At 42.8% G+C, this 25,387-nt stretch overlaps 1 protein-coding gene across 5 annotated transcripts in view; it reads right to left on the bottom strand.

The window, feature by feature from the left end:
* Window positions 1-25,387, bottom strand: part of LOC122550867 (CRACD-like protein) — a 203,279-nt gene that overhangs the window by 93,526 nt on the left and 84,366 nt on the right. For 2 of the 5 annotated variants that reach the window (XM_043692226.2, XM_043692227.2), the window contains exon 1: window positions 23,278-23,430. The exons of the other annotated variants lie outside the window; for them this stretch is intronic. In XM_043692226.2, coding sequence (XP_043548161.2) covers window positions 23,278-23,315 — 38 coding nt within the window. In that variant the 5' untranslated portion in view covers window positions 23,316-23,430. Of the gene's footprint in view, window positions 1-23,277; window positions 23,431-25,387 lie in introns of those variants that run through there. 5 annotated transcript variants of the gene reach the window in all.

Genomic DNA, 25,387 nt, shown 5'->3' with positions numbered 1-25,387 from the left:
GTCAGGTTCCTCTGACTCTGCCTCTGATACGGGCTGCATGTAACAAACACTGGCTCACCTGTTGCACCTGAAGTATCTTGGAAGAAATTCATTGTCTTCTTCAGGTGGCAAAGGTGTCAAGGTGGTGACATCTGCTGTGTCTATCCCAGATTCTGAGGTATCAACACTTGATGGAAAGGGAGAACTCATAGGTTCTAGAACAGTTGGAATGGCTGCATTTACTCTTGCACCTTTTGCAAGTTTGCAGCTTTCATATGGTCCATGAGCTTCTTCATAACCGTCGCACTTATTCAAACTTCATACATCACTGGACCTAACCTCATGTCGACCATACCTCTTAGCCATGCAGGGCCATTCCCATGGTTCCTACACCAAACTTTGTCCCCTGAAATAAACTGTCTCTCTCATTTAGTGGACTTTTGTGTGCAGCACTGGCATTCTAATGCTGTTTCCCACTCAGGTCTGGAAAGATCAGACTTGATGATGTGACTCACCGTTAGGAACTCTGCCAGATCTATCCCTGTTAGTTGCATGAGGGCTGGTTCCATAATCAAACAGGAACCAGGACAGTTGGACCTAGTGAAACTATAGGTTGTCTCTTTAAGCCTGCCTTCAAAGTTTGGACTGCTGCTTCTGCCAGACCACTGGAAGATGGATGGTATGGAGCTGTCCTTGTATAATGATACCAGTTGACTTCAGGAAATATCAAACTCCTTGCTGATAAATGATGGTCCATTATCTGTGACCAACATTTCTGGGAGTCCTTGAATTTCAAAAGATGCGTGTGATTTTTCTATTGGTATCCCCATATTTAATGAATGAACTTTGTGCAAGTCCAGCCACTTTGAGTTGGCATGTACAATGACTAAGAACATTGAACTCACGAAAGAACCTGCATAGTCAATGTGTAACCGAGTCCAGGGTTAGACCGGCCATTCATACAAATGTAGGGCAGCTGCAGGCAGCAATTTCTGTCCTGGTTGGCACTCTGGGCACTGTCCCACTGACACAGCTTTGCCTACATCCTATCCTGGCCACCAGACATACCTTCTCACCAACATCTTCATTTTGGAGACCCTGGATGACCCTAGTGGAATTCAGCCACTATCTGGTAGACAATCACTCTTGCTCCCCATAATTAAATGCCGTCCTCAATTGTGATCTGGTCTCTCTGGGTCCAAAAATATTTCAATTCTAGTTGCGAGAGCCCTTTTGTTTCCCCTGTTACCATCAGGTGTTTCAGTTTTGCCAGGACCAGATCGTTCTGAATCCAAAGTCTGATATTGTCAACTGTGACTGGAAGTGGGAGGTGACTTAATGCATCTGAATTTTCTACTTGCCCTCGCAGATGGTGTTCCAACTTGGAATTAGATGCACTTAGCATTAGAGCCTGCTGCTGAATTCAGCCTGAGCTATGGGCGGCACTGCCTTGTTCTCTTTAAGTGGACCCAGCAGGGGTTTGTGGACCATTATTATTACAAATTTACATCCATAAAGGGATTGGCAGAAATTCCTGACTCCAAATACAACTGCCAAACCATCCTTCTCTATCTGGCTATATTTATGCTCTGCATTAGCCAAAGTTCTAGATGCATAGACTATTGGGTGCTCCTCTCCACTGGGCCACTTATGAGTTAATACTACTCTGATGCTGTACGGGGAGGTGTTGAATGTCAATACCAGATCTCACTTGGGATCATAATGTGCTAATACCTTAAGAGGATGATACCTGTTTCCTCACTTCCCTGAAAGCTACGGCTTGGCTATGGTGACGATTTCCAAGGCTGACCCTTTTTTGAGAGTTGATGTAAAGGCGCCAGGATGGAGGCCAGCTCATGTATGAATGTTTCATAATAGCTCATCAGACCAAGGAAACACTTCAGCTCCAGGAGACGTCAGAGTCAGGACACCTTTGATCGCCCTGACTTTACCTTCCAATAGATGTAACCTGGTCTTGTCTTCTCTATCGCCCAATAAATCATTGAACATATGAGGAGAAAGTGAGGTCTGCAGATGCTGGAGATCAGAGCTGAAAATGTGTTGCTGGAAAAGTGCAGGTCAGGCAGCATCCAGGGAACAGGAGAATCGACGTTTCGAGCATAAGCCCTTCTTCAGGAACATATGTTTTGTCCTTCTAAGGTGAATACCCACCGGGAGAAACTTCTAAGAACAGCGTACAAGTTCACTAAATGCTCCTTATTTGTCTTCCCTGTTACTGGCACATCATCTAGATAAATGGCAACCTGAAGTAGACCAAAGTGTTCTCCATCTTCCATTGAGAAATTGCACAGGCTAATTATTAAAGCTGAAATGGCAGTCTCTATATTGGTACAAAACATTATGGGTATACTTTTGGAAATTCTCATTTGATCGCAATTGCAGGTACACATGGCTCATAATCAGCTTTGTGAAGGACTGCCCACCCACCAGCTATGCATATAAATCTTCACTGTGAGGGACTGGGTATTTATCCAGCTGTGAAAAGCAGCTTACTGTTATTTTAAATCCCCACAAAGGCAAACCAACCCTTTGGGTTTCATAATCAGTACGACCAGTGCTACCCATTCCGCAAACTGCTCTGGTTTGATGATTCCTTCACTTTCCAGCCTCCTGGTTTCTCCCTCTACTTTTGCCCATAAGGCAAATGGAATTGGGCGGGCCTTGCAGAATCATGGAATTGCTTCCTGGTCAACATACAAGATGGCCTCAGCTCCTTTGATAGTCCCTAGACCTTCATGAAAACTTCTGGGTATTTAATTTGGACTTCACATTGGCAACCATTTTCTAATCAAAAATGTTGAGCCAATCAAAGTGAATCTTTCTCAACTGGTTTCATCCCAACAAGCTTGGGCCTGAGCCTTTTACTAAAATCAGTGGTAACTGAACCAGCTGATTCTCATAAGAGATCTGAACCAAAGTGGCAACCTTAATCTGTAAAGATTTCCTGGTATAGATTTTCAGTCTAGTTAATGTTTTGCGCAAACTTCAGGTTTGGAGTCCAGGGTGAACTTTGTGAAAGACTGCTTCTGCGAACACTGAAATGACTGAGCCAGTATCAACTTCTGTTAGAACAGGGTGATCATTTAACCAGATGTCTACTTTGATTGATTCTGATTTGGATGTTGCTAAGCAATTTAACTGTTCCAAACCTGTTTTGGGGGACTTTCCAGGGTGTGCTTCTCCTGGATTCCGGCCTATGAGTTCTCTTCTCCATTTAGGTCCAGTGGAACTTTTTCTTACAGTGTCAAGTCCAAATACCCTGCAAATCACTTGCTGCATTTTCTAACGATAAAGCTAGTTGTCGTGCCTGCTGGAAGTCCAACTGGACTTCAGCTAGTAGACACTTTTGCATGGTTACACCACATACCAAGTGGTCTCTCAGCATCTCATTAAGGGTTAAACCAAAGTCACGTGCCTCTATCAGTCATCTTAACTAAGTCAAAAATTCTGATATGGCTTTCCTGGTTCTCAAATCGCCAACTAAAACTGATAATGCCTCAGAATGAGAGGAGGCTTGGAGTCGTAATATTCCTGAACTAAATCCATCAACTCTTGAAAGGTTTTAGTATCTGTTGCTTCAGAGCAAGTTAAGCTCCTAATAACCGAAAAGGCTGTGAGTCCACAGACTGTCAGGAGAATTATTCATTGCTTTTCATCTGCCCCAGTGTCATTACCATGGAAAAAAAATCGCATCTTTCCACATACTGGGCCCAGTCTTCAATGACAGGATTGAGCGAAATAAATGCATGGTGCCTGAAATGCTTACCGCTACTCAAAGACAGTTGCAAGTGAATTCCTTCAGGAGCATATTTTTCTCTCATCATCACCAAAATAACTCCACAAAGGCCAGTATCCCATCACCAAGTCAGCCTTTATTTACATGTGGAAAGTCCTTGACACTGATCCAGCTTCTTCAGAGCCACTTCTCAGAGTGAACAGGATGTCAAACACCAACAATCCTTTTTTTTTGCAGGGGCCAGTATCCCATCACCATGTCACCCTCTATTTATACGTACACAATACATGGATTCTGACCAGCTAGCCCAGAGTCAGTCCCCAGAGTGAGGAGACTCTCTGAGACTCCTGTTTTTTTTTAAATACCCCCACACTACCACTGCACCCAAAGGGGGACACTACTATTCTTAGCTGTCAGCCAAGGTTCCTGATTTGACCAGATTAACAGTCCCAATCAGGGCACTCATTACAATCACTACTGAGTGCATTATACATTTCCTAACTGTGATATTCCAAAGTTCTCAAAATGTGGGACCCATTTCTTTAAGTTGGAAAACTGTGTTTCACTGTTTAAGAAGGACAATGGAGGGAAGGAAGGGGAGTTGGGGCAGGTTCACTGAAAATCTGGACAGGAAATTGCTGACTACAATGACAGATGGAGATACTTAGAATCTTGAAAATTTGTAACTAATTGGGAGAGAGCCAGCATTGGTTCCTAAAGAGTAGCTCATGCCTGACTAAGATTGAGTTTCTCTTTGGACAGAGGAATAATAGTGACAAGGGAATGTCTGTCACTGTTATTTATATGAACTTTCAGAAGATATCTGATAATCTCTTATGAGGGTCTGTCAGTTAAAATTGGAGTTATTGGACTGAAGGAAAATTATTGACCTGGTTAGTAAATTCGCTGATGTGCAGGAAAGAGAGAACACAGATAATAAGAAGGTACACTAATTGGCAGAATATCATCATTAGTGTCCTACAAGTCTCTACATTGGGTCTTCAATTATTTATTGTATTTATTCATGAATTGGCTGATGGGGGTTGATAGCCACAACAAATTTGTTGATGGCATTAACACAATCACAAGTCAGCAATTATTTCAGTTTATGGAGGAACAGGCTTGAACAGTTTAATAGTCTGCTTTTAATTTCATCTCTTTCCATTGCTTTCAGTATGATCACATTCAGTTTCGAAATCTGAACTCTGTTCAATGAGGCCCGCAACACTTTGCATTCTGTTTCGTGAAATAGCAATTTTAAAAAAAACTTGTCTCCTTTTGCAAATCCTAGAATTGGCTGCAATCTCTGAAAGGATTAATTTGACGGTCAGCAAAATTATGTCACAGCATTGGATTACAGTTACACAGATTTCTTTGTGCGCTGGTTAAATTGCTGGCTCATTAAAAGGTAACAAAAGAAATTAAATTTCCTGAGTTTATATCTCAGCTGAGTATGACAAGGTGTTAAATAATAGTGTATTCATTAAAGGAATATATTCAAATTCAGTTCAACTAATACAAGGTTAGAATAAAGCACTTTTAAGAGTACAACCATTATCAAAGCTATTAATTAGCTGTTTACTATATTTCTATTGTAATTCAAAAGACAGTTATCAAACTGCAAAATAAACTGCCATTCTTAGTCCAACCTGTGCATTTACTAATCAAAGACACTTATTCCTGTGTGTTAAATTGTATACTTCTCTGGACTGCCTCCAATGCCAGTACATCTTTCCATAGATAAGGGGACCCAAAACTGTTCACAATATTCCAGTTATGGTCTGCAAATGTCTTGTACAGTCTTAGCTAAACCTCCCTACTTTTATACTCCATTCCCTTTGAAGTAAAGGCCAACATTCCATTTGCCTTCCCTGTTACCTGAACGTAGACGCCAGCGTTTTGTAATTCATGGACGAGGACTTCCAAATCCCTTGCAGTTCCTTACATTATATTATACCAGCCAAGAGTTTTGCCCACTCACTTAGCCAGCCTATATCCATTTTCAGACTCTATCACCTCACCACTTGCCTTCGCACCCAGTTTTGCGTCATCTGCAAACTTAGCTATTGTATATTCACTTTCCTCATCCAAGATACAGGGTTCTTCAGTGACTTGACAGTGTACATGTGGATTGCTTGTTTTCCTTTGTGGGAGGGTATAGGACCAAAGGGAACAATCTCGAAATAATATGTCCACCAGCTAGGAGAGAGCTGAGGAGGAATTTCTTCTCTCAGAGGGCAGCAAATCTGTGAAATTCTTCCTGGCTGAATGCTGTAGAATTTAGGTCATTAAGCATATACAAGGCTGAGATGGACGGTTTTTAATCAGTAAGGAAAACAAGTAGGGCAGGAAAATGGAGTTGAGGATTATCAGATCAGAGGATTATATGATCTCATTGAATGCTGGATCAGATGCAATGGGCTAAAAGGTCTACTTCTGCTCTTACATTCATAGAATTTATTGATAGAATCCCTACAGTGCTGAAACAGGCCCTTCGGCCCAACAAGTGCACACCGACCCTCCAAAGAGTAACCCACTCAGACCCATTCCCCTACATTTACCCCTGAATAATGCACCTAACCTACACATCCCTGAACACTATGGGACAATTTAGCATGGCCAATCCACCTAACATGCACATCTTTGGATTGTGGGAGGAAACCAGAGCACCCAGAGGAAACCCACTCAGACACAGGGAGTATGTGCAAACTCCACGCAGACAGTCGCCTGAGGCTGGAATTGAACACAGGTTCCTGGCACTGAGGCAGCAGTGCTAACCACTGAGCGTCTTATAGTCTAAGTTTTGTCATCTGTGAATTTTGAAATTGTACCCTGTATACTAAAGTATAGGCTATTAATATACATACGAAAAGCAGAAATCTGAATACCAATCCAAAGAACCAAGCAATATACGTTTCTCCTCTGTAAAATCAACCTTCATCATTATGTCTTGTTTACTGTCACATAGTCAATTACATCTTACCAGTTGCAAGGTGAATGGCAGGTGAAATGCCCATCCTTAGGTCAATTGATGTCCTTAACTGTCCTCTTCTTGGCCCTCTTGCCACTACTAATGGTGCTTTATCAGTAGTAAGTGGTTGGAGGGGGCATTTCAACACCTGAAGAGGCCACCAAATAAAAGCGGCAGCCTTCCTGAAGCCTTGAGGTAGAGGGAGACATCTCCTGTTTGATCAGGGGCCAGCTCCACTGGAAGACAACTCCCCCAACAAATGCTCTCTGGACAGATCCTCCACATCATTAGACTTACCTGGTTGATCTTGATCAACCTGACCCCCTATTAGCTACATTTCAGGCCTGTTCCCACGGCATTGGGAATGCTGCATTTATAGCAGTGGCCATTACTCCTAGGGGAGCACTGCTGGACCTGAAGAAATGTTGACCATCTGTTGATCGATTGTTTTTGAAGGCTAGGCTTCCTGCCTCAGAAGGCCTGAAGCCACCATTTCATGTGACCAAATGCCTGAACAATGTAAAATTTGTTCATGGACAGAGGCCCACTTAAGCCCAAATTTCCAGCTGGTGGTCACAGCGACTACCTCAGCATGAAATCTTGACACTCCTTCAAATCATAACTTTATGAGTAAAGTAAATTCTTGGCATCCTGCCTCTGTTTTTTTTGTCAATTACTCTAAATCCCATGCTGTCACTGGGACCAGTTTTTAACTGATCTCTGCATGGTTTTGAAGATCTCTTTTCTCTAACTTGTAAGCGCAATAATTTTCACTATTTTTAAAATAAAGAGTTATCGCTATTGTTTCTGTTTACACAAAGATGGTGTTAATTGTCTGTATCTGCTAATTGGTTTGTGTAAAAGATTAGCTATCACTTGCTACAAATTAATGAGTTCAATCATTGAATCATTCAATCATTGAATGATTGGATAATGTGGCAAATTTCTGGATTGCACTTTGCAACATATTTAGCAAGTGCACCTGACAAATATAAATTAACTAAATGGTCTTTAATTAAACACTTCAAATGAGCCTTTAAAAATAAATGGTGACCATTACAACTTGTCTGTGTTTGTGCCCTCAGGCTCAAAGCTGAAATTTCCATCATTTTCCCTCAGTTTTCCCTCATCTATGTCTGCTTGTTAATGACACCATCTGTTGGTATGTGTAGCTGAGGTCATTTTGGTTCTCTGGGCCCTCACTAACATCATCGTTCTGGAACTTTCTGCTTAGAGAGGGTGGCAGATGCAGAGATGATCAATGATTTCAAAAGGAAATTGGGGCTTGAGGGAAAGAGATTTGCAGGGCTCCTGGGATAAGACAGCAAGATGGAACTGACTGCACATGGACCTTTACAGAGATCTTGCAGAGACTCAATGGTTTTCTACCATGCAATGATGCTCTACCATATCGAGAAGTAGTTATCAAGATTTGGAGATGCCAGTGTTGGACTGGGGTGTACCAAGTTAAAAATCACACAACACCAGGTTATAGTCCAACAGGTTTAATTGGAAGCACTAGCTTTCAGAGCGCCGCTCCTTCATCAAGCGGTTGTGGAGGACACAATTGTAAGACAGAATTTATAGCAAAAGTTGGTAGCCTCTACAATTGACACTTCGCCTCTACAAATGGACCAACTTCTGTTGTTTGCAAACCTAACTGTTGTGACACCAGATGCATTTAGTAAAGAGTATGGAAAACGACCATGAGACCCACAATAAAATCCTTCTTGAAACTGAATCAAATCAATATTACTGTTTATTTTAAATTCAGTGTTGGATGAACTGAAATTTTCTGCAGCTAAGCCACAGGAAGGTCAAACCACCACTTTCACCACTGTTTCTAGTCCATGCTCTATTCTCCATAAACGCTAACTCATCCAAAATACCACACCATGTTGCACATCACATCCTGCTCACCATCAGTCCAATTCTGATGGAACGCTCTTTCCCCAACACCTCCCATTAAAGTTTCATCCTCCAAGGCATCTCTCTTTCCCATGCTGTAATGTACCCCAGGTATTCCATCCTTCACATCATTGATGCTCCCCGGTCTCTGTCCTTTGGTGGACCTTCCCTTACTAACATATTGTTTCACAATCTGGAAATGTGCCTTCAGAAATCCCCACATCCTGCATTCATGAATACTCTCTCTAACCACTCCACCTCACTATCTCCCTTTGACCAAATTTTTGGTGAACCTATTAAGTCTCCTCTTTGTCTCAAAGCCTAGTTTTCTGCTTGCCTCAGGGAAGCACCTTGGGGTATTTTTCTATATCAGAAGATGCTATACAAGCACACACTTGTTATTGGATTATCTTCAGCTTGTCCCTCAGGACTCTTTTACAACTTGCCACTACCAGGTTACTACTGAGTAGATCTCAAAACAACAACATTGCCCTTTGCTGTGTCCAATTCTTTAAACCATTAGTCCATGATATGATGATGCTCTTCAGGGACAATGTAAATTGCAAATATAGCATTGAAGCTCAATATTTATGAAGAGCTGGATTGAAACTCTACAAGATAATTCAAGGACAACTCCCCAAAAGTCTCAGGTTGAGTGGGGGCATTTTGGTAATGCTACTGGACTAGCAATCCAGAACCCCAGGCCAATGTTCTGAGTTCAAATCTCACTACGGGCAGATAGTGAAATTTGAATTTGATAAAATCTGGGATTAGAAGATAGCCCAATGGTGGCTATTGTCAATTGCTGTACAAACCTCACTGATCAATTAATGTCCTTTAGAGAAGGAAGTGTACCATCCTTAGTTTACCTGGCCCACATGTGACTCCAAACCCACAGAAATATGGTTGACTCCAGGTGATTAGGGATGGGCAATAAATACTGGCCTGGCTTGAGATGCCCAAATCCTGTGAACACATAACATTGTTGGAGCACTTCTACTGCAGAGTGGTTCAAGAACAAGGCCCACCACCACCTTAGCGTCTTCTCAGCCTGGGTAACATTCCGACCACCAAAATCTGATCAGGCTCAAAATCAGGTGCTTGTTAAGGAGGAGTGATAATTCATTGCATCTAATGCAGGAAGCACACAAGGATCAGGCTGCGTGCTTGCAGATAGTATTCAAACACATTACTGCATGGTAAAGGAAAGGCAACAGAATTGAACAAGGCTCGCACAAGTTCATGTCAGCATGTATTACTTAAAGCAAGTTGCACCTCTAGAAGGGCAGGTGTATTTTGACTGGAGAAAGCAGCGAGTTTCCCTAGAGGAGGAGAAAAGAATGGTAGGGAGGGCTCGGAGATTCTGTGGCACTGGGGTCTTAGTGCAGAAGGTGGACAGGAAGAGAGAGATCCTCCACTCAGAGGGAAGCAAGTCCTGTAGACTGACATAACAAAGGTTGATAGCTAGGTCAATGCCTGTAGTCTAGCCCCAAGGTTCTGGATTGAGTGGTGCAAGAAGTGCAAGGGTCCTACACGAATGGTCAAGGTATGTGGACTGCACCTTCAAATGCCAATTTCTGACAAGTAGACCTCTGGCCTTGCACACTGCTCAGTGCACCACACTCCATTCATTTAGCACCAACAACCTCACCCACAATTCATATTTACCTCAATGTTACAGAATACTGGGCCCACCAGCATACATACTGACATTAGATATTAAATGACATAGTGGACGTGTATGTGATTTTAATTCACTCAGCAGATATGGGCATCACTAACTGGGGCCAGAATTTATTGCCCATCCCTAGTTTTCCTTTTGAAGGTGGTGGGGAGCTGCGTTCTTCAACTGCAGCAATGCATGTGCTGGAGGTAGACCCACAATGCTATCAAGGGCAGGAATGGCGACACTGCATACAACTGGGCAGAATCCAAAGGGAGAGAAAATGATATCTCAGGTTCCAGCTTACTGCCGGGTAAAGTCACTTTCCACTGTTGAGGACTCAGATGACAATTTCCATGAGACAACGTACTGAAGAAGTCTGAAGGCTATGCACACAGAATCACTTGCACACACTTGAGGAAGTGGGCAGTAGAGTGAAGGAACAATGGCAGAGTCTGGCACCAAGTTACAACAGGATTTCTGCAGTTCCTGAAACACAGCTTTCCATTAACACACTTGTGCGACCAACCGTAATAGTGTCTGATGTCTGATGTTTCAGCTTCCAGCCATGCACAAACAGAAGCCATTGAGTGCTTGGTTGCTGCAGGAGCATCTCAAACTGTAGTCAAGGCTGCAGATACCAGCACTTGAAGGTGTTTGCAGGACCTCACATACCTCCAGCAACCTGTCCTCTAATAGATTACTAGGATTGTGGAGGCACTGCCCCTGGGGAGTGGCAGTAATTCCATGGAGCTAAAACCTGCAGTTCTCCTCACACTACTGTCACTCTGCCAACTGGTGTTTGCCAAGTTACACAGCTGCTGCTGCCCAAGCTGAAATAATGCAGTCCAAAGCCAAGACTCCCAGGGTCATACCTGGGAAGGAAACTTTTACAGTCATAGAATCACACAGATGTACAGCACAGAAATAGATTCTTCAGTCCAACTCACTCATGCCGACAAGATATCCTAAATTGATCTAATCTCATTTGTTAGCATTTGTCCCATATGCCTTTTTATGTCCCATATGTCCCAGGATATATCTCATATCCTGATGCCTTTTTAGTGTTGTAGTTGTGCCAACCTCCATCACTCTGTGTGAAAATGTTGCTCCTTAGATCCCTTTTAAATCCTTCCCCTCTCACCTTAAACCTATGCACTCTAGTTTTGGACTCCCCTAACCTGAGGAAAAAGACCTTATCTATTTACCCTATTCATGCCCCTCATGATTTTATAAACCTCTAAAGGGTCACCCCTCAGCCTCCAACGCTCCATGTAAAATAGCCCCAGTCTGTTCAGGTTCCCTATAGTTCAAACCCTCCAACCCTGGCAACATGCTTGTAAATCATTTTTGAACCCTTTCAAGTTTCACAACATCTTTCCAATAACAGGGAGAACAGAATTGCGCACAGTATTTCAGAAGTGGCCTAATGAATGTCTGTACAGCCGCAACATGACCTCCCAATTCCTATACTCAATGCTCTGACCAATAAAGGCAAGCATACCAAATGCCTTCTTCACTATCCTGTTTACCTGGGACTCCACTTTCAAGAAACTATGAACCTGCATTCGAAGGTATCTTTGTTCAGAAACACTCCCTAGGACCTTACCATTAAGTGTATAAGTCCTGCCCTGATTTGCATTTCCAAAATGCAGCACCTCACATTTATTTAAATTAAACTCCATCTGCCACTCCTCAGCCCATTGGCTCATCTGATCAAGGTCCCGTTGTACTCTGAGGTATCCTTTTTCACTGTCCAAAACACCTCCAATTTTGGTGTCATCTGCAAACTTACTAACCACATCTCCTATGCTCACACCTAAATCACTTATGTAAATGATGAAAAGCAATGGACCCAGCAGGGATATTGGGAAAAGGCAAGGAGAATAGCTGCAAGTGAATTGCTCTTACAGAGGTCTGGCACAGGCACAACACACTACTCTCCTTCTATACTATACGTGGCTTCTAGCAGATAGAAAGAACATGCAGTGCACACAACCAACAAAACAAGGGACATTCCTCTGTTCATTCCTCAGAGTGATGCCCTAGCGAACTACTGTCAACCTGCCTGATTTGAAATCTAAATTAAGCCTGACAGTTAACTTTCAATCACATTATTTGCTGCATTATCCATGGCAATGCCTCTACCAAACAATCACTCTCCTCTCATGCAAACAGTTGGTTTTCCCCTTTATTGGTATCCTTGTGAATTGTTCTGAGGAGTGCAAGACAAAAGCATTGTCAAAATGTGCCCTTTTTCAGCAATAGACTCTAAGATGTAGGAGCAGAACATATCGAACATAGAATCTTACAGTGCAGTACAGGCCGTTCAGCCCTCAATGTTATGCCGACCTGTGGAACCAATCTAAAGCCTATCCATCCTGTACTGTTCCATTTTCATCCATATGTTAATCCAATGACAATTTAAATGCCCTTAAACTTGGCGAGTCTACTACTGTTGTAGGCAGTGTGTTTCATGCCCTCACTACTCTCTGAGTAAAGAACCTACCTCTGACATCTGCCCCATATCTATCACCCCTCAACTTAAAGCTATGTTCCCCTCGTGCTAGCCATCACCATCCAAGGAATAAGGCTCTCACTGTCCACCCTATCAAAAAATAGGCCATTTGGTCCACTGAGCAGAAATGGGTAGTGCAGATGCTGGAGATTAGAGTCAAGATTAGAATGGTGCTAGAAAAGCAGAGCAGGTCAGGCAGCATCTGAGGAGCAGGAGAGTCGGCATTTCAGGCAAAAGCCCTTCATCAGCCTTTACCTCATTTGGACCACTGAGCCTGCTTTGCCATCGAATTAGATCATGGCAGATCTGATTACTCTCCATCCAACTTTCCTGCCTTTTCCCATAATCCTGGATTCCATTAATGATCAAAAATCTTTTACCTCAGCCTTGAATATACTTACTGACCCAGCCTCAACTTCCTCCAGAGGTAACAAAATCCACAAATTCATTACCATCAGAAAATAAATTCTTCCTCATCTCTGTTTGAACTGGGCGTCTCCCCCCCACCCGAGATTATGCTCTCTGGTCTTAGACTCTTCCACAAAGGGAAATAACCTCTCCACATCTACCCTTTCAAGCCCCCTAAGAATCTCATGTTTCAATGAGACTACCTCTCATTATTCTTTACTCCAATGAGTAAAAACCCAACCTAATAAATCTTCCATCATAGGAAACCTCTCCATACCCCAGAATCAAACTTATGAATCGCCTCTGAACTGCCTCCAGTGCCAGTATGTCTTTCATTAGATAAGAGGTTCAACATTGTTAACAGTAAATTTAGCAAGGCTTCCCTATTCTTACCTCCATTCCCCTTGAAATAAGGACCAATGTTCAATTTGTCTTCCCTATTACCTGCTATATTTAAAAGCCAGCCTTTTATGATACTCCCAGATTCTGTGGGACCAAATGACAATTGATGGCATGCCCCTTGCTCCTCTTTGAGCAGTTGTCCTCCTTATTCTCCCAGTCTTGCTGCAGTCCAATGCAGTAGTGGTGGTGGTGGTGATGGTGGTGAGGGCTATAATAATCATCATTGGCAGCAAACAGTGTGAGCAGAATGCTTCAAGTGAGAATGAAGATCTTCAAAGCAGACCACACCACGTGGAGTCCACCTTTTTAAACTTTAGGTAGCAGTACAAACCTGAAAATTCTTTTGAGTTACACACAGTGGAAATCAATCAGCAATGAATCTGAAAAGTTGTTGATGATCCTCTGAAATAGCACTAGTCAGCATGTTTATGCATGTGCATGTGTGCAGTTTGGGGAGGAAGTGCTTTTGGCTGCTGCACAAAGTTGAGATTTGGCTTTACCCAGAGCACTGAAGTCAAAAATTGCAAACTAACATTACCTGTTAACTAATGTCCAGTCTATTTGGCAAAGTTCCAGTGTACACTCCCAAAGCCCATGCTAATGACCTACTCAATATGGCACCTGGTGTAGTTATACCAGTCATGGCCTCACGGTGCCAAGGGAATTGAATGTTGTAAACATTAGCCCTCACAGGTTGACAGAATTTGCTAAGATTAAGTTCCACTGGTACATTCCATAGACCATTCAGATTGCAAGGATGGTGATGCCATACTGTCTATATGGTCTGTGCACAAAATCAGCACTGAACAAACTCAATTACCGAGCTCATCGATTTTTACAATCTTGTTAAGTGCTTCCATGCAATTCGGTTCCAAGTTATCCTTCAGGGTATATGGTATAGCTGCTTTGTAAAGTTCAGCTACTGCCTGTCCGTTATATAACAAGCTGATGCTGCGTTCTCTTGGCAAACAACCAAGAGCTTGAAGTAAATCACTGGAAACAATGAGCATCAATAAAAATGTTTCTTTCTTCTCACTATTACAACATGGGCTTTTCCAAAACATTAACAGCTAATGCTTGCTTCACCTACCCCATTCTTTCACATTCCCTAAAACCTAGGTAACAATGAACAGCATACTATGCTTTGCCTTTCATTGGTGCTGTAATCTAGCCCCGTTCCAGTACATTGCCATAGGAATGTGCATTTGGTTTAAGTTACTTGGGGTGTCAGCCAATACAAGGAGCCAAAAACTCTCTTAATCCTCATATCCTATGCTGCATCCTGTATCAATCACCAGGAGTAAAGTGGAAGCAAGGAAATACACAAATGCTCGCAGAAACACTGTATCAAATGAGAGAGTAGACAAGCCAGTGTGTCCAATGTGAACCCTTCAGTAAAGAACCTGAAGAGTGTCATCTCATACATCTTGTGTGTTCGCAGATGCTGGCTACATCCATTTGCTTGTCAACTCCAGCATTCTGAGGCTTTTATGAAGGCCATATCCTTACCACATTGATTGCATTCACAAAATGCTACTCTTCATTTACCCTGATCAGGTCATCCAGTGTATTAGTAAACCACAGAGACCAGGAGGGGACCCAAGGTTCAATCTGTAATATCTGTCGCATTAATGAATCTCAAGGTTGGGATGCTCTTACCTTGACACATCTTCTCCCTGTGAGAAAGACACACAAGTCGCTACATACAAAAGAAAACAAGGTTCTCCAATCCTTGCAGTCACATCCTATCAATGATTGATCCTTAGGATTAGTCAATCACAGAATAATTGTGGTGCACACACCGCATGAACTTGTGATGACAACATTTTGCAGTGATTTACTGATAACCTGACAAAATCAGCTCTAAATATTTTTCTGAACAGTTGTTGCTGTTTGTTTGAGAGGTTATGAAAGAATGCTCCCCATATATTTGGTCACATGTTTGCACAATAATACCCACATAATTATTGTTCTGTCATAAAAGAGTGCACGAAAGTATAAAATGGAGTCTCTCATCTAATAACAAAACCTACGTCCAACAACAAAGTGACATCAACTACTTGTAATCACATAGAATGCCCAACGAAGGAGGAGAACAAGAATTGAGACTCCAGACTGCCTCTCAGAAGAGGTGGCTCTTGGGAAATTGCCAAACCAGTATCTCTGAGACTGGTGCATGGATCTACCAGTTATGCAAACTGCCTGGGATTCGCTCGCAATTTCCATCACCTCCTAATGATGCAGTGTAGCATCCACCAAGTGTCACAAAACATGGACAGATTCAACACTGATGACGTCTAAAAAGGTATCACAGGCAGTGGGTTAATTTGGACTCTGTAGAGCTATATTGCTTTCAGATTATCCAGCCAAGCACAAAAATTTTATTTTCAGTCATGTTTAGTTTAGTCGAGAGAGCAGCACAGAAGCTAAGCAAAGGACTTCAAAAACCAAAATTGGATCAACTGATTGTTTCACTTTCCTTTGAGTATGAGAAGATTTTTCCAACTGTTCATGTTGCATCGTGTGGATTTCATAAGTCCTCATTTTGGTTCTTGCTCCACCTCCCTCAGCAAGTAGTTATGGTATGGAATGCACTGCTTTGAAATGGTGAGGACAAGTTCAACTGAGGCAAGGCATGTATTTTTGAATAGCGATAGTGTGCAGTGAAAGGAGGAAAAGGCAGGTGGTTGGCTCTGCATCATTCCTGATGAAGGGCTTTTGCCTGATACGTCAATTTTCTTGCTCTTCGGATGCTGCCGGACCTGCTGTGCTGTTCTAGCACCACACTTTTGACTGGGTAATGGTGCCAGGCTTAATAACAGAGCCAATGCAAGCCCCTTTTTGAACCATAATAATTCTGTATTGATCCACAGGATCAATCATTGGTATTATGCGACTGCAAGGATTGAAAAACCTTTTTTTTGCATTTAGCAACTTTTGTTCCTATGTCATCTTCCTCACAGTGAGAAGATGTGTCAAGTTAAGAGTGTCCCAACCTTGAGATTCATTAATGCAGCAGATATTACAGATTGAATCTTGGGTCCCCTCTTAGTCTCTGTGTTTTACTAATATACTGGATGGTAGATCCAAAAGTTCACAGCAAACCTACAACTGATAACTGGGGCCCACAGCAATTGACTGCTGATACAGTTGGTGATAATTAGCAGTGAAGGAAAATTCTCACACAGCATGCATAATGTGTAAAGGATTAGCATCAGGTTTTATCCACTGGCAGAGGCACCCAGTCCGAAATAAATCTAATCAGACCTTGCAGGTTTTGAATATTCAGGCTTCAAATACAACACCAGCTGATACTTACTAATAGTTGTTTTACAAAGGATGGAAAACAATAAACAGATAATGTTCTGAAAAGTAAACCAAACAAAACTATTCCCAGGACACCCTCAGAGTACAGATAATTAACTATTTTTATTACATCATTTTAAGAAGCCCAATGCACTTACAGAGTTATTTTTGTCACTGTTTCTAAGCATTTACTTAGAGGGTTGGATTCAGCAATGGTGTCCATGGTCCTATTCACTGGAATCAGAAATGGGCACCATCTCCATTTGTGCGGAATGGTGGGGAGGTGAGGGAATGTGTGTGTGTGTGTGTATATGTGTGCGTCTGTGTATATATGTATACATATGTATATATGTGTGGAGCTGGGTGGGGGTCTGGGGAATATGATTACACTCTGATCGATTAACTGCCGCAGCCTGAGGTAGTGTCCAGGGTGGGGTAGGAGACAGTGTGAAATCAGACAGCTGGGAATTCTGCCGTCACCTTTACAAGGCTCCCCTACAAAAGGAATTATGACAGCAGTAAATACACTTGAGAGAGGGCAGCAGTAAAGAAGAGATCAGTGCAGCAAAGACACAGGGAAGATCCTAGGTGGTTCCCATGATGCAGCGATGCCTCTTGGCCAGTTCTCCTACAGGTAACTCAGTCAAAGCAGGAAACCCCCTTCGCCAAGCATCTGAAATGAAGATCTGTTTGCCAAACCAAAGAAGCTTGGATGAAATTCGAAAGCATCTATACAGTCATCCCTAGAACATGGATGCAGTGCCACAAGACAATGAATGACCTTATGAGGTCCAACAGAATCAGTGCAGCCTAATAGGCTCAACCGACATGTGGCAAAGTGCGAGGATTAGTCAAAACTGAAGGAATGTTAATCCAGTTCCGAAGATATGGCTGCCAATTAGTGAATGAAGTTATAATCTTGGTAGAGACTAGAAACTTTTTTATTATTTACTACACAAAACTAATAGGCATACAAGTAACTATACTCCTTTTGTATATGTAAAGGTAACAATCTAGTTTAAAGTACAATGAACACAGTCACTTATTCTCTAAACCAAAGTTGTTAACTCAAATTGCCTTCTGTACCCATTTGACCTATACCATAAAACTCAAGTCAGATAATTATCAAAAACTGGAAGATTAACCATTTGATCTGAGTATTGCTTTAAGGATTTGTGTAGGAATTAAGATTTCCTGTGCTTTCTATTTACATTTAAGCTTTAAATTGCTTCCAAATATCCCCCAGTTGTAGATCACATCGCTGATGTTTTAAGCAGAGCCACATCAGAGTACTGTTTTGGATCTAATAACCTTAACTCTGGAGTTTTGCATCTAAAACTCTCTCTCTCTCTTCCCCCCACCCCACCCCCCAACCCACCTCTCTCTTTTAGTGTGGCCATGTTAGTGGAGTCATACAATTAACAAGGATTTTATATTATTTTAAAAAAAAACAAAATACTGCAATTGCTGGAAATTGGAAACCTAACAGAAAATGTTGGAGAAACTTAGCAGGTCTCGCTGCATCTGTCAAAAGAGAAACAAGAATTCTGAAAAACAGCCATATCCGACTCAAAATATTAATTATTTTACCTAGCAACCAGAATTTCAAATGAATTCCATCGGAAAGGCAAGTTCCTTGTTTGCCTGTTTGCTCTAAATGCAAAACAAAATGCTTGGACCAGACATATGCACACAATCTACCCTCCTCTACTATTAACTTCTTGTTGACCCTGTTTCAGGCAGTTGTCTCCCAGGCAACTTGGTCACAGAATCAGATCCTGGAAGGAAGGTGTTTTACCTCAGAAAAATCTAAAGATAATTCGGATCACCACGATGTCATCACAGTCCACTTGTGAGCAGGGAGATCAAACCCTGAAGAGGAAGAGAGGTAACAGCATGAGGTAGCAGAGATTCCTCTTCATGTATTCAGTCGTTCCTCTATTGGCTTCATCATCACCGCGTCTCAGCTCTGACAGCACAAGTGACTCCTGCACTTACATGCAGGAACTCCTCAGCACACCAGGGCCCTCCTGGCATCAAACACGGGACAATGCCCAAAGTCATGCCATGCACAGTCAATAGCTGCCTTCACCGCAACTGAAAACACACAGTAAGCATCAGAAGGGAACATGTGGGAGAGACTAAAAAAGAGCATTTATTGGCACTTTGTGTTTAACGGGGTAGGGATTTTGGTTTCATTAAGTCTTGAAAATGAATATTGCAGATGGAATTTAATTCAGATAAATTCCAAGTGTTGCACTTAGGTAAAGCAAACCAGGGCAGGACTTACACAGGTTATGATAGGGCCTTGTGGAGAGTTGTTGAACAGAGAGATTGAGGGGTGCAGGTACATAGTTGCTTGAATCTGGCGTCACAGGTAGACAGGGTGGTGAAGGTGGCATTTGGCATGCTTGTCTTCATCGATCTGCATTGAGTGTAGGAGTTGAGATGTCATATTGCGGTTGTACGGGCCATTGGTAAGGCCACATTTGGGGTAGTGCATACAATTCTGGTTGTCCTGCTATAAGGAGAATATTATTAAATTGGGAAAGGCACAAAAAAGATTTACAAGGATGTTACCTAGACTGGAAGGTTTGAGTTATAAAGAGAGGCTAATTAGGCTGGGACTTTTTCCCTGGAGTGTCAGAGGCTAAGGGCTGATCTTATAGAGGCTTATAAAATCATGAGGGGCATAGATGAGGTGAGTGGCCAAGGTCCAGAGTAGGAGAGTCCAAAACTAAAGGGCTTAAGGTGAGAGGGGAAAAATTTAGAAGGGACCTGAGAGGCAACTTTTTCACAGAGAATGTGGTGTGTATATGGAACAAGCTGCCAGCGTTTACTCGAATTGGGATCAATTGACAAGGTTAGCACAGGAGGCAGCAAGAGGGCTACAGAGACCTGTAGCTTTAATGTATTGTATGGACCACTCACTCAGAATCAAATGCCTCAATTAGGGAATCCCAAGCATTCATAGCAGGGCGCCTGGTCTGTGATCCTAGGGAACGTTCAGGATCTTGCACTCACTCGCCATCATTCTCCTCCAGCTCCTCATCATGTCCTCCCTCTGGAGTAGCTTGTTGTCTGGAGGACAATGCACCGCAATAATACAGGAGTGTCTTGCACTGCATTACAGGCAGCTAAATCATGACTTTCGAAACTCAATGGTCACTCACTTTTTCTCCTGGCAAGTGTTGTACATCTTCTGTGCATGGAGATCCCTCAGAAGACTTAGTAATCTTCAATGGATCGTTCTGCCACTCAGTATCCATCCAGTAAGGTTTGTGGGGGCCTGAAAATGGCCAGGCATCTGGGAACATCTTAGTCGGGAAGTGTTGAGACTGCTTCCTAGGAATGGTGCACACACTGGATTGTAGTGGTTACTTGTAATTGACAGAGTGCCATCCATTCTTGTTGATCGAGGCTGCTGCCTGGTTTATGGAGGCCTTAATAACCATGAGGTAGGCACTGAAATCACTCCCTGCAGCTTGGGTACATAACCACAATGTCCCCAAACCTGACCAGTCACTCAGCCTGAGTGCCCTGATCAGCCTGGCCCTTGGGAAGGTGACTATCCTGAAGCAGTGATGAGTTGCACACCTGGGAGATCTCATAAATACTTATCTCCAGAAGATCACTAGATCAATGCCAAAGTGCAGACATCCACCTTCAGTATCCCCAGTACTGGATGACCACCACTTCCTATGGCTCTCAGACATGGCACACATCTCTGGAGATGGCTTGGCAGCTCTGACATTAGAGGTGCAATCTGTATGTCCTCTCTGGTGGCTAACATCTTCTCCATGCAAGAGCTTGGTTGCATCGCCCTCCCTGCCTTTCCCCTCCTTTTCCCAGACTCCCCATTTGCCTCTGAGGCTCATGGCCACAACCTACTTCTTGTTCTGATTCCGAAAGAGCAGAAATCTGAGTGAACAAGACCATGGCCTGTAGAAGTCACTCCGTGGCTTCTCATGCAAGTGTCAGTGATCCAAATGCCACCCTGGCAACATGACATGTAATGTCACCCTTTTACCCAACTTAGCATTGCCTATACCAAAGCCAGGCTGGTCTACCTGCCCTGCCAACAGTGTCAAATGCAGCTGGAACTGAACAACTGCTTGCTGATTGCCTGGCGAGATTCAGAAACTCTGCGACTTACATACAGACCTGGAAAATTTCAAAAACCCTCATAAATTATAAGTTATCAGTCTTGGTAATCTTAAATCCCTCCCACTTCAAGAAAGCATGCCCTCCTCCCACCATGCCAGCAACACTTCACAATATCCTCATTCAAAATGAAGTGGGTCAGCTTTCCATGCCGGCATTGTCCCATCCAAAATTATGCCCCCTCTCCAAAGGGCCAGGACCACCCAATCCATTGTAACTGTGGTTACTTAACCAAAATATTTTCAATGGCTCAGGTGAGGCATAGACCCATTCACCCACTGACTGGTTCTGCTCATGTCATTCCAATGAAATACTCACCAAACTGAAAAGCAACTTGCAAGCAATGGATCTTTCTATTTTCACAAGGCTCCGGTGACATATTCCCTCTCTAGTCCACCTTAACCAGAAAGCTGCCAACAGTTTCATGGAGTCTGGGTTTATTGTTCAGGGTGCACACAGTTAAATTTGCCCATCCATCAAAACAGAACAGAAAAGTATGAGGGCAGAGCAGTAGATGTGATCTATATGGATTTCAGTAAGGAGTTTGACAAGGTTCCCCATGGGAGACTGGTTAGCAAGGTTAGATCTCATGGAATACAGGGAGAACTAGCCATTTCGATACAGAACTGGCTCAAAAGTAGAAGACAGTGGGTGATGGTGGAAGGTTGTTTTTCAGCCTGGAGGCCTGTGACCAATGGAGTGCCACAAGGACCGGTGCTGGGTCCTCTACTTTGTGTCATTTACATAAATGATTTGGATGCGAGCATAACAGGTACAGTTAGTAAGTTTGCAGATGACACCAAAATTGGAGGTGTAGTGGAAGGCGAAGAGGGTTACCTCAGATTACAACAGGATTTTGACCAGATGGGCCAATGGGCTGAGAAGTGGCAGATGGAGTTTAATTCAGATAAATGCGAGGTGCTGCACTTTGGGAAAGCAAATCTTAGCAGGACTTATACACTTAATGGTAAGGTCCTAGGGAGTGTTGCTGAACAAAGAGACCTTGGAGTGCAGGTTCATAGCTCCTTGAAAGTGGAGTCGCAGGTAGATAGGATAGTGAAGAAGGCGTTTGGTATGCTTTCCTTTATTGGTCAGAGTATTGAGTACAGGAGTTGGGAGGTCAGTGGAATATTGCATGCAATTCTGGTTTCCTTCCTATCGGAAAGATGTTGTGAAACGTGAAAGGGTTCAGAAAAGATTTATAAGGATGTTGCCAAGGTTGGAGGATCTGAGCTATAGGGAGAGGCTGAACAGGCTGGGGCTGTTTTTCCTGGAGCGTCAGAGGCTGAGGGGTGACCTTATAGAGGTTTACAAAATTATGAGGGGCATGGATAGGATAAATAGGCAAAGTCTTTTTCCCTGGTGTCGGGTAGTCCAGAACTAGAGGGCATAGGTTTAGGGTGAGAGGGGAAAGATATAAAAGAGACCTAAGGGGCAACTTTTTCATGCAGAGGGTGGTATGTGTATGGAATGAGCTGCCAGAAGATGTAGTGGAGGCTGGTACAATTGCAACATTTAAGATGCATTTGGATGGGTATATAAATAGGAAGGGTTTGGAGGGATATGGGCCAGGTGCTGGCAGGTGGGACTAGATTGGGTTGGGATATCTGGTCGGCATGGACGGGTTGGACCGAAGGGTCTGTTTCCATGCTGTACATCTCTATGACTAAGTAATCTGAAACAGCAGCTAAAAAAGTCACATTTGCTCAGGATTGACTTCACCTTTGCAAACAAAGAATGTTCTGATTGCAGATCAAAAGTTGCTATGCCTTGTTCAGTAAGAATAATTCAAACTCAGTTAGCTTCTGGCAATGGCATTAATAAGCCATCCTTTATAGCTTTTGTCAGCTCCTCTTTACACAGATTGCACGGATTTTGGTTTTGTAAATTGAGTTCAAATGTAGCATACATAGCCATTCTCAATTTGTTCCTCTTGGGGAAAGGTCTCACTCAGCAATGTTTTATAACAAATCAAAAGGACCTTTTGGAAGAAATGTATTTCTGAATTTAAAGTCATGGTATCAGTCAGTGGAGTTTATTGTGCAGTTCTGCGGCTGCTGAACGATTGTTCTGATGATATTGCAGAAATCACTCTTTGCTCTTTCTCTCTCCCCATTTTGTACAAACTGTTAGGAAAGTTCCTGCGGTTGAAACGCTGCTAACACGCTCAGGTTGAAGCATGGTAGTCAGATTCCACTTACCTCGAGTCGCTTCGCAGACATTGGTAGAATCTAGCCATGTTATGCACTGCAACCTCTCTGCCTCAGGCTCTTGCAAGCTACACACATTAAGCTGGCACGGTCACAGTAATGTGTTTTTGCAAAAGCTTGCGAACGCATGGACTCCTGCATGCCTTTCGTAATTATCAGCCAGCTTAGGTTACTGCTCCCGTTAAAGGATCCTGTGCCTTTGCACTGGCTCAAAATGAGTTTTGCAGTATCAGCTTTGCCGCTCCCTCAAATGACACTCCCATTTTCCGGCTTCATTTTAACCCAAATGAATTTGATGTTGAAGAGTTCCATTGCATACCAATCATTTGTTTAATAAATCACATCTCCTCAATCAGCAACACTTGTTTTCGGCTGCCTCCACTTGTTTGGGTTTAAGTTTTAATGACACAGTGAGACTTTGACAGTTTCAATTTTCTGTTCATTATGAAATAATATTGTTACCAAAATGTCTCCCCTCCCCTTCACACCACCCCCCGCACCCCCACCCACCCTTGTCCTGCGGGCAGCGCTGTTTGTTTTCTTGAACAGGCTGAACTTGAAACCAAGAACAGAGATTTAAAACAAGCCCTGCCATCCCAGCATTTTTCAGCTCTGCAAGAAAAAATGTTTCACAATTTGCAAAGTTGTCCCACCAATGCTCAGAAATTTACACTTAACAGTTTTAATCTTTATTCCTGTACTATTCATTCCAATTTCTTGAAGTAATAACTCTGTTAGAGGTGAGAATAGCAAGGACAGGGTCAAGTTCAGGGTACATCTTATGTTGTTGACAGTTTGTAACCACAATCAGCTTGTGCAACGGAGTTTAGGTGGGAGTAAATGGAAAGGTTGCGATTAGTCTCAATGTCATCATGAGGTAGCACAGTGACCGGGTGCTGTCACTGTCAGCGACAATGATGCAGTAATGTAGTCTCACCAGCCCCAAGTGCACAAGCACCAACTTGACCTTCTTGGGTAGCTCAGTGGGTAGCACTGCTGCCTCACAACAGGGAACCTGGGTTCAATTCTACCCTCACGTGACTGTGTGGAGTTTGCACGTTCTTCATATGTCTGCGTGGGTTTCCTCCGGTGTTCCAGTTTCCTCCCACAGTCCAAAGATGTGCAGGTTAGGTGGATTGGCCATGCTAAATTACCCATTGTGTCTAGGGATGTATAGGCTAAGTGGGTTAGCCATGGAAAATACAGGGTTATAGAGGGAGGGGGTCTGGGTGGGATGTTCTTTGAAGGGTCAGTGTGGGCTCGATGGGCCAAATGACTTGCTTCCACACTGTCAGGATTCCATGAATTGACCACATACATTCCTTAAAAGAAAGAATTGTATTCATATAGCACCTTCTATAACTTCAGCATGTTTTGCAGCTTAAGGAATACTTTCTGAAGTATAGATATCTTTAAGATAGGAAACACAGCAACTAATTTGTTCAGAGTGAATCTCATAATCAACCATTTTAAATGCTGCTGGGCCCAGTTCTCCCCATTCTCCTCTACACTGTGCGATGGATCACTTGCATTCATCAGTAATGGTATGTGGGCAACACAGGCAAGTCCAGCATTGGTTGCCTATCCCTTGGGCTGAGTGCCTTCCTCAGCCGTCTCAGAGGTCTGGAGTCACTTGTCAGCCAATTCACGGCAAATTTCCTTCCCCTAAAGGATATTCACAAGCCTGATGGGTTTGTGAATTGTTGATAGTTTCATGCCAAACATATGACTCGCTTTCAACTCCAGATTTTAGTCAGTGAATTCAAACTGCACCAACTGACAGATGAGATTTGAAGCCATGTTCTCAATGTATTACTCAACCAGCGACATCACCACACCACCACCAACCCCATATTATTGGTTTATCACTTCATTTTGAGAATATGAAAAACATTCAACACTGCTCAAGGCAATTGAAAAGAATAGCAATATTTACAATCCTTCACTCCCTCCAAATAATTGACTGACTGTAAAAATCAAAGGTTGACGATAGCAGGTAAGAGATATGCATGAGATCACCAAAGATTTGTGAGAATTCTTTCATTGTAATTACTTGAAACTCAAGCCGAGACTTGTGTGTTCCTTTTGTACTTATAATTTG

The sequence above is a fragment of the Chiloscyllium plagiosum genome, unplaced genomic scaffold, assembly GCF_037043375.1.
Source record: "Chiloscyllium plagiosum isolate Xiang-an unplaced genomic scaffold, Cpla_swu_hap1 HiC_scaffold_6, whole genome shotgun sequence".
In the NCBI taxonomy this organism is placed as follows: Eukaryota; Metazoa; Chordata; class Chondrichthyes; order Orectolobiformes; family Hemiscylliidae; genus Chiloscyllium; species Chiloscyllium plagiosum.
This window is presented reverse-complemented; position numbering and strand designations above follow the sequence as displayed.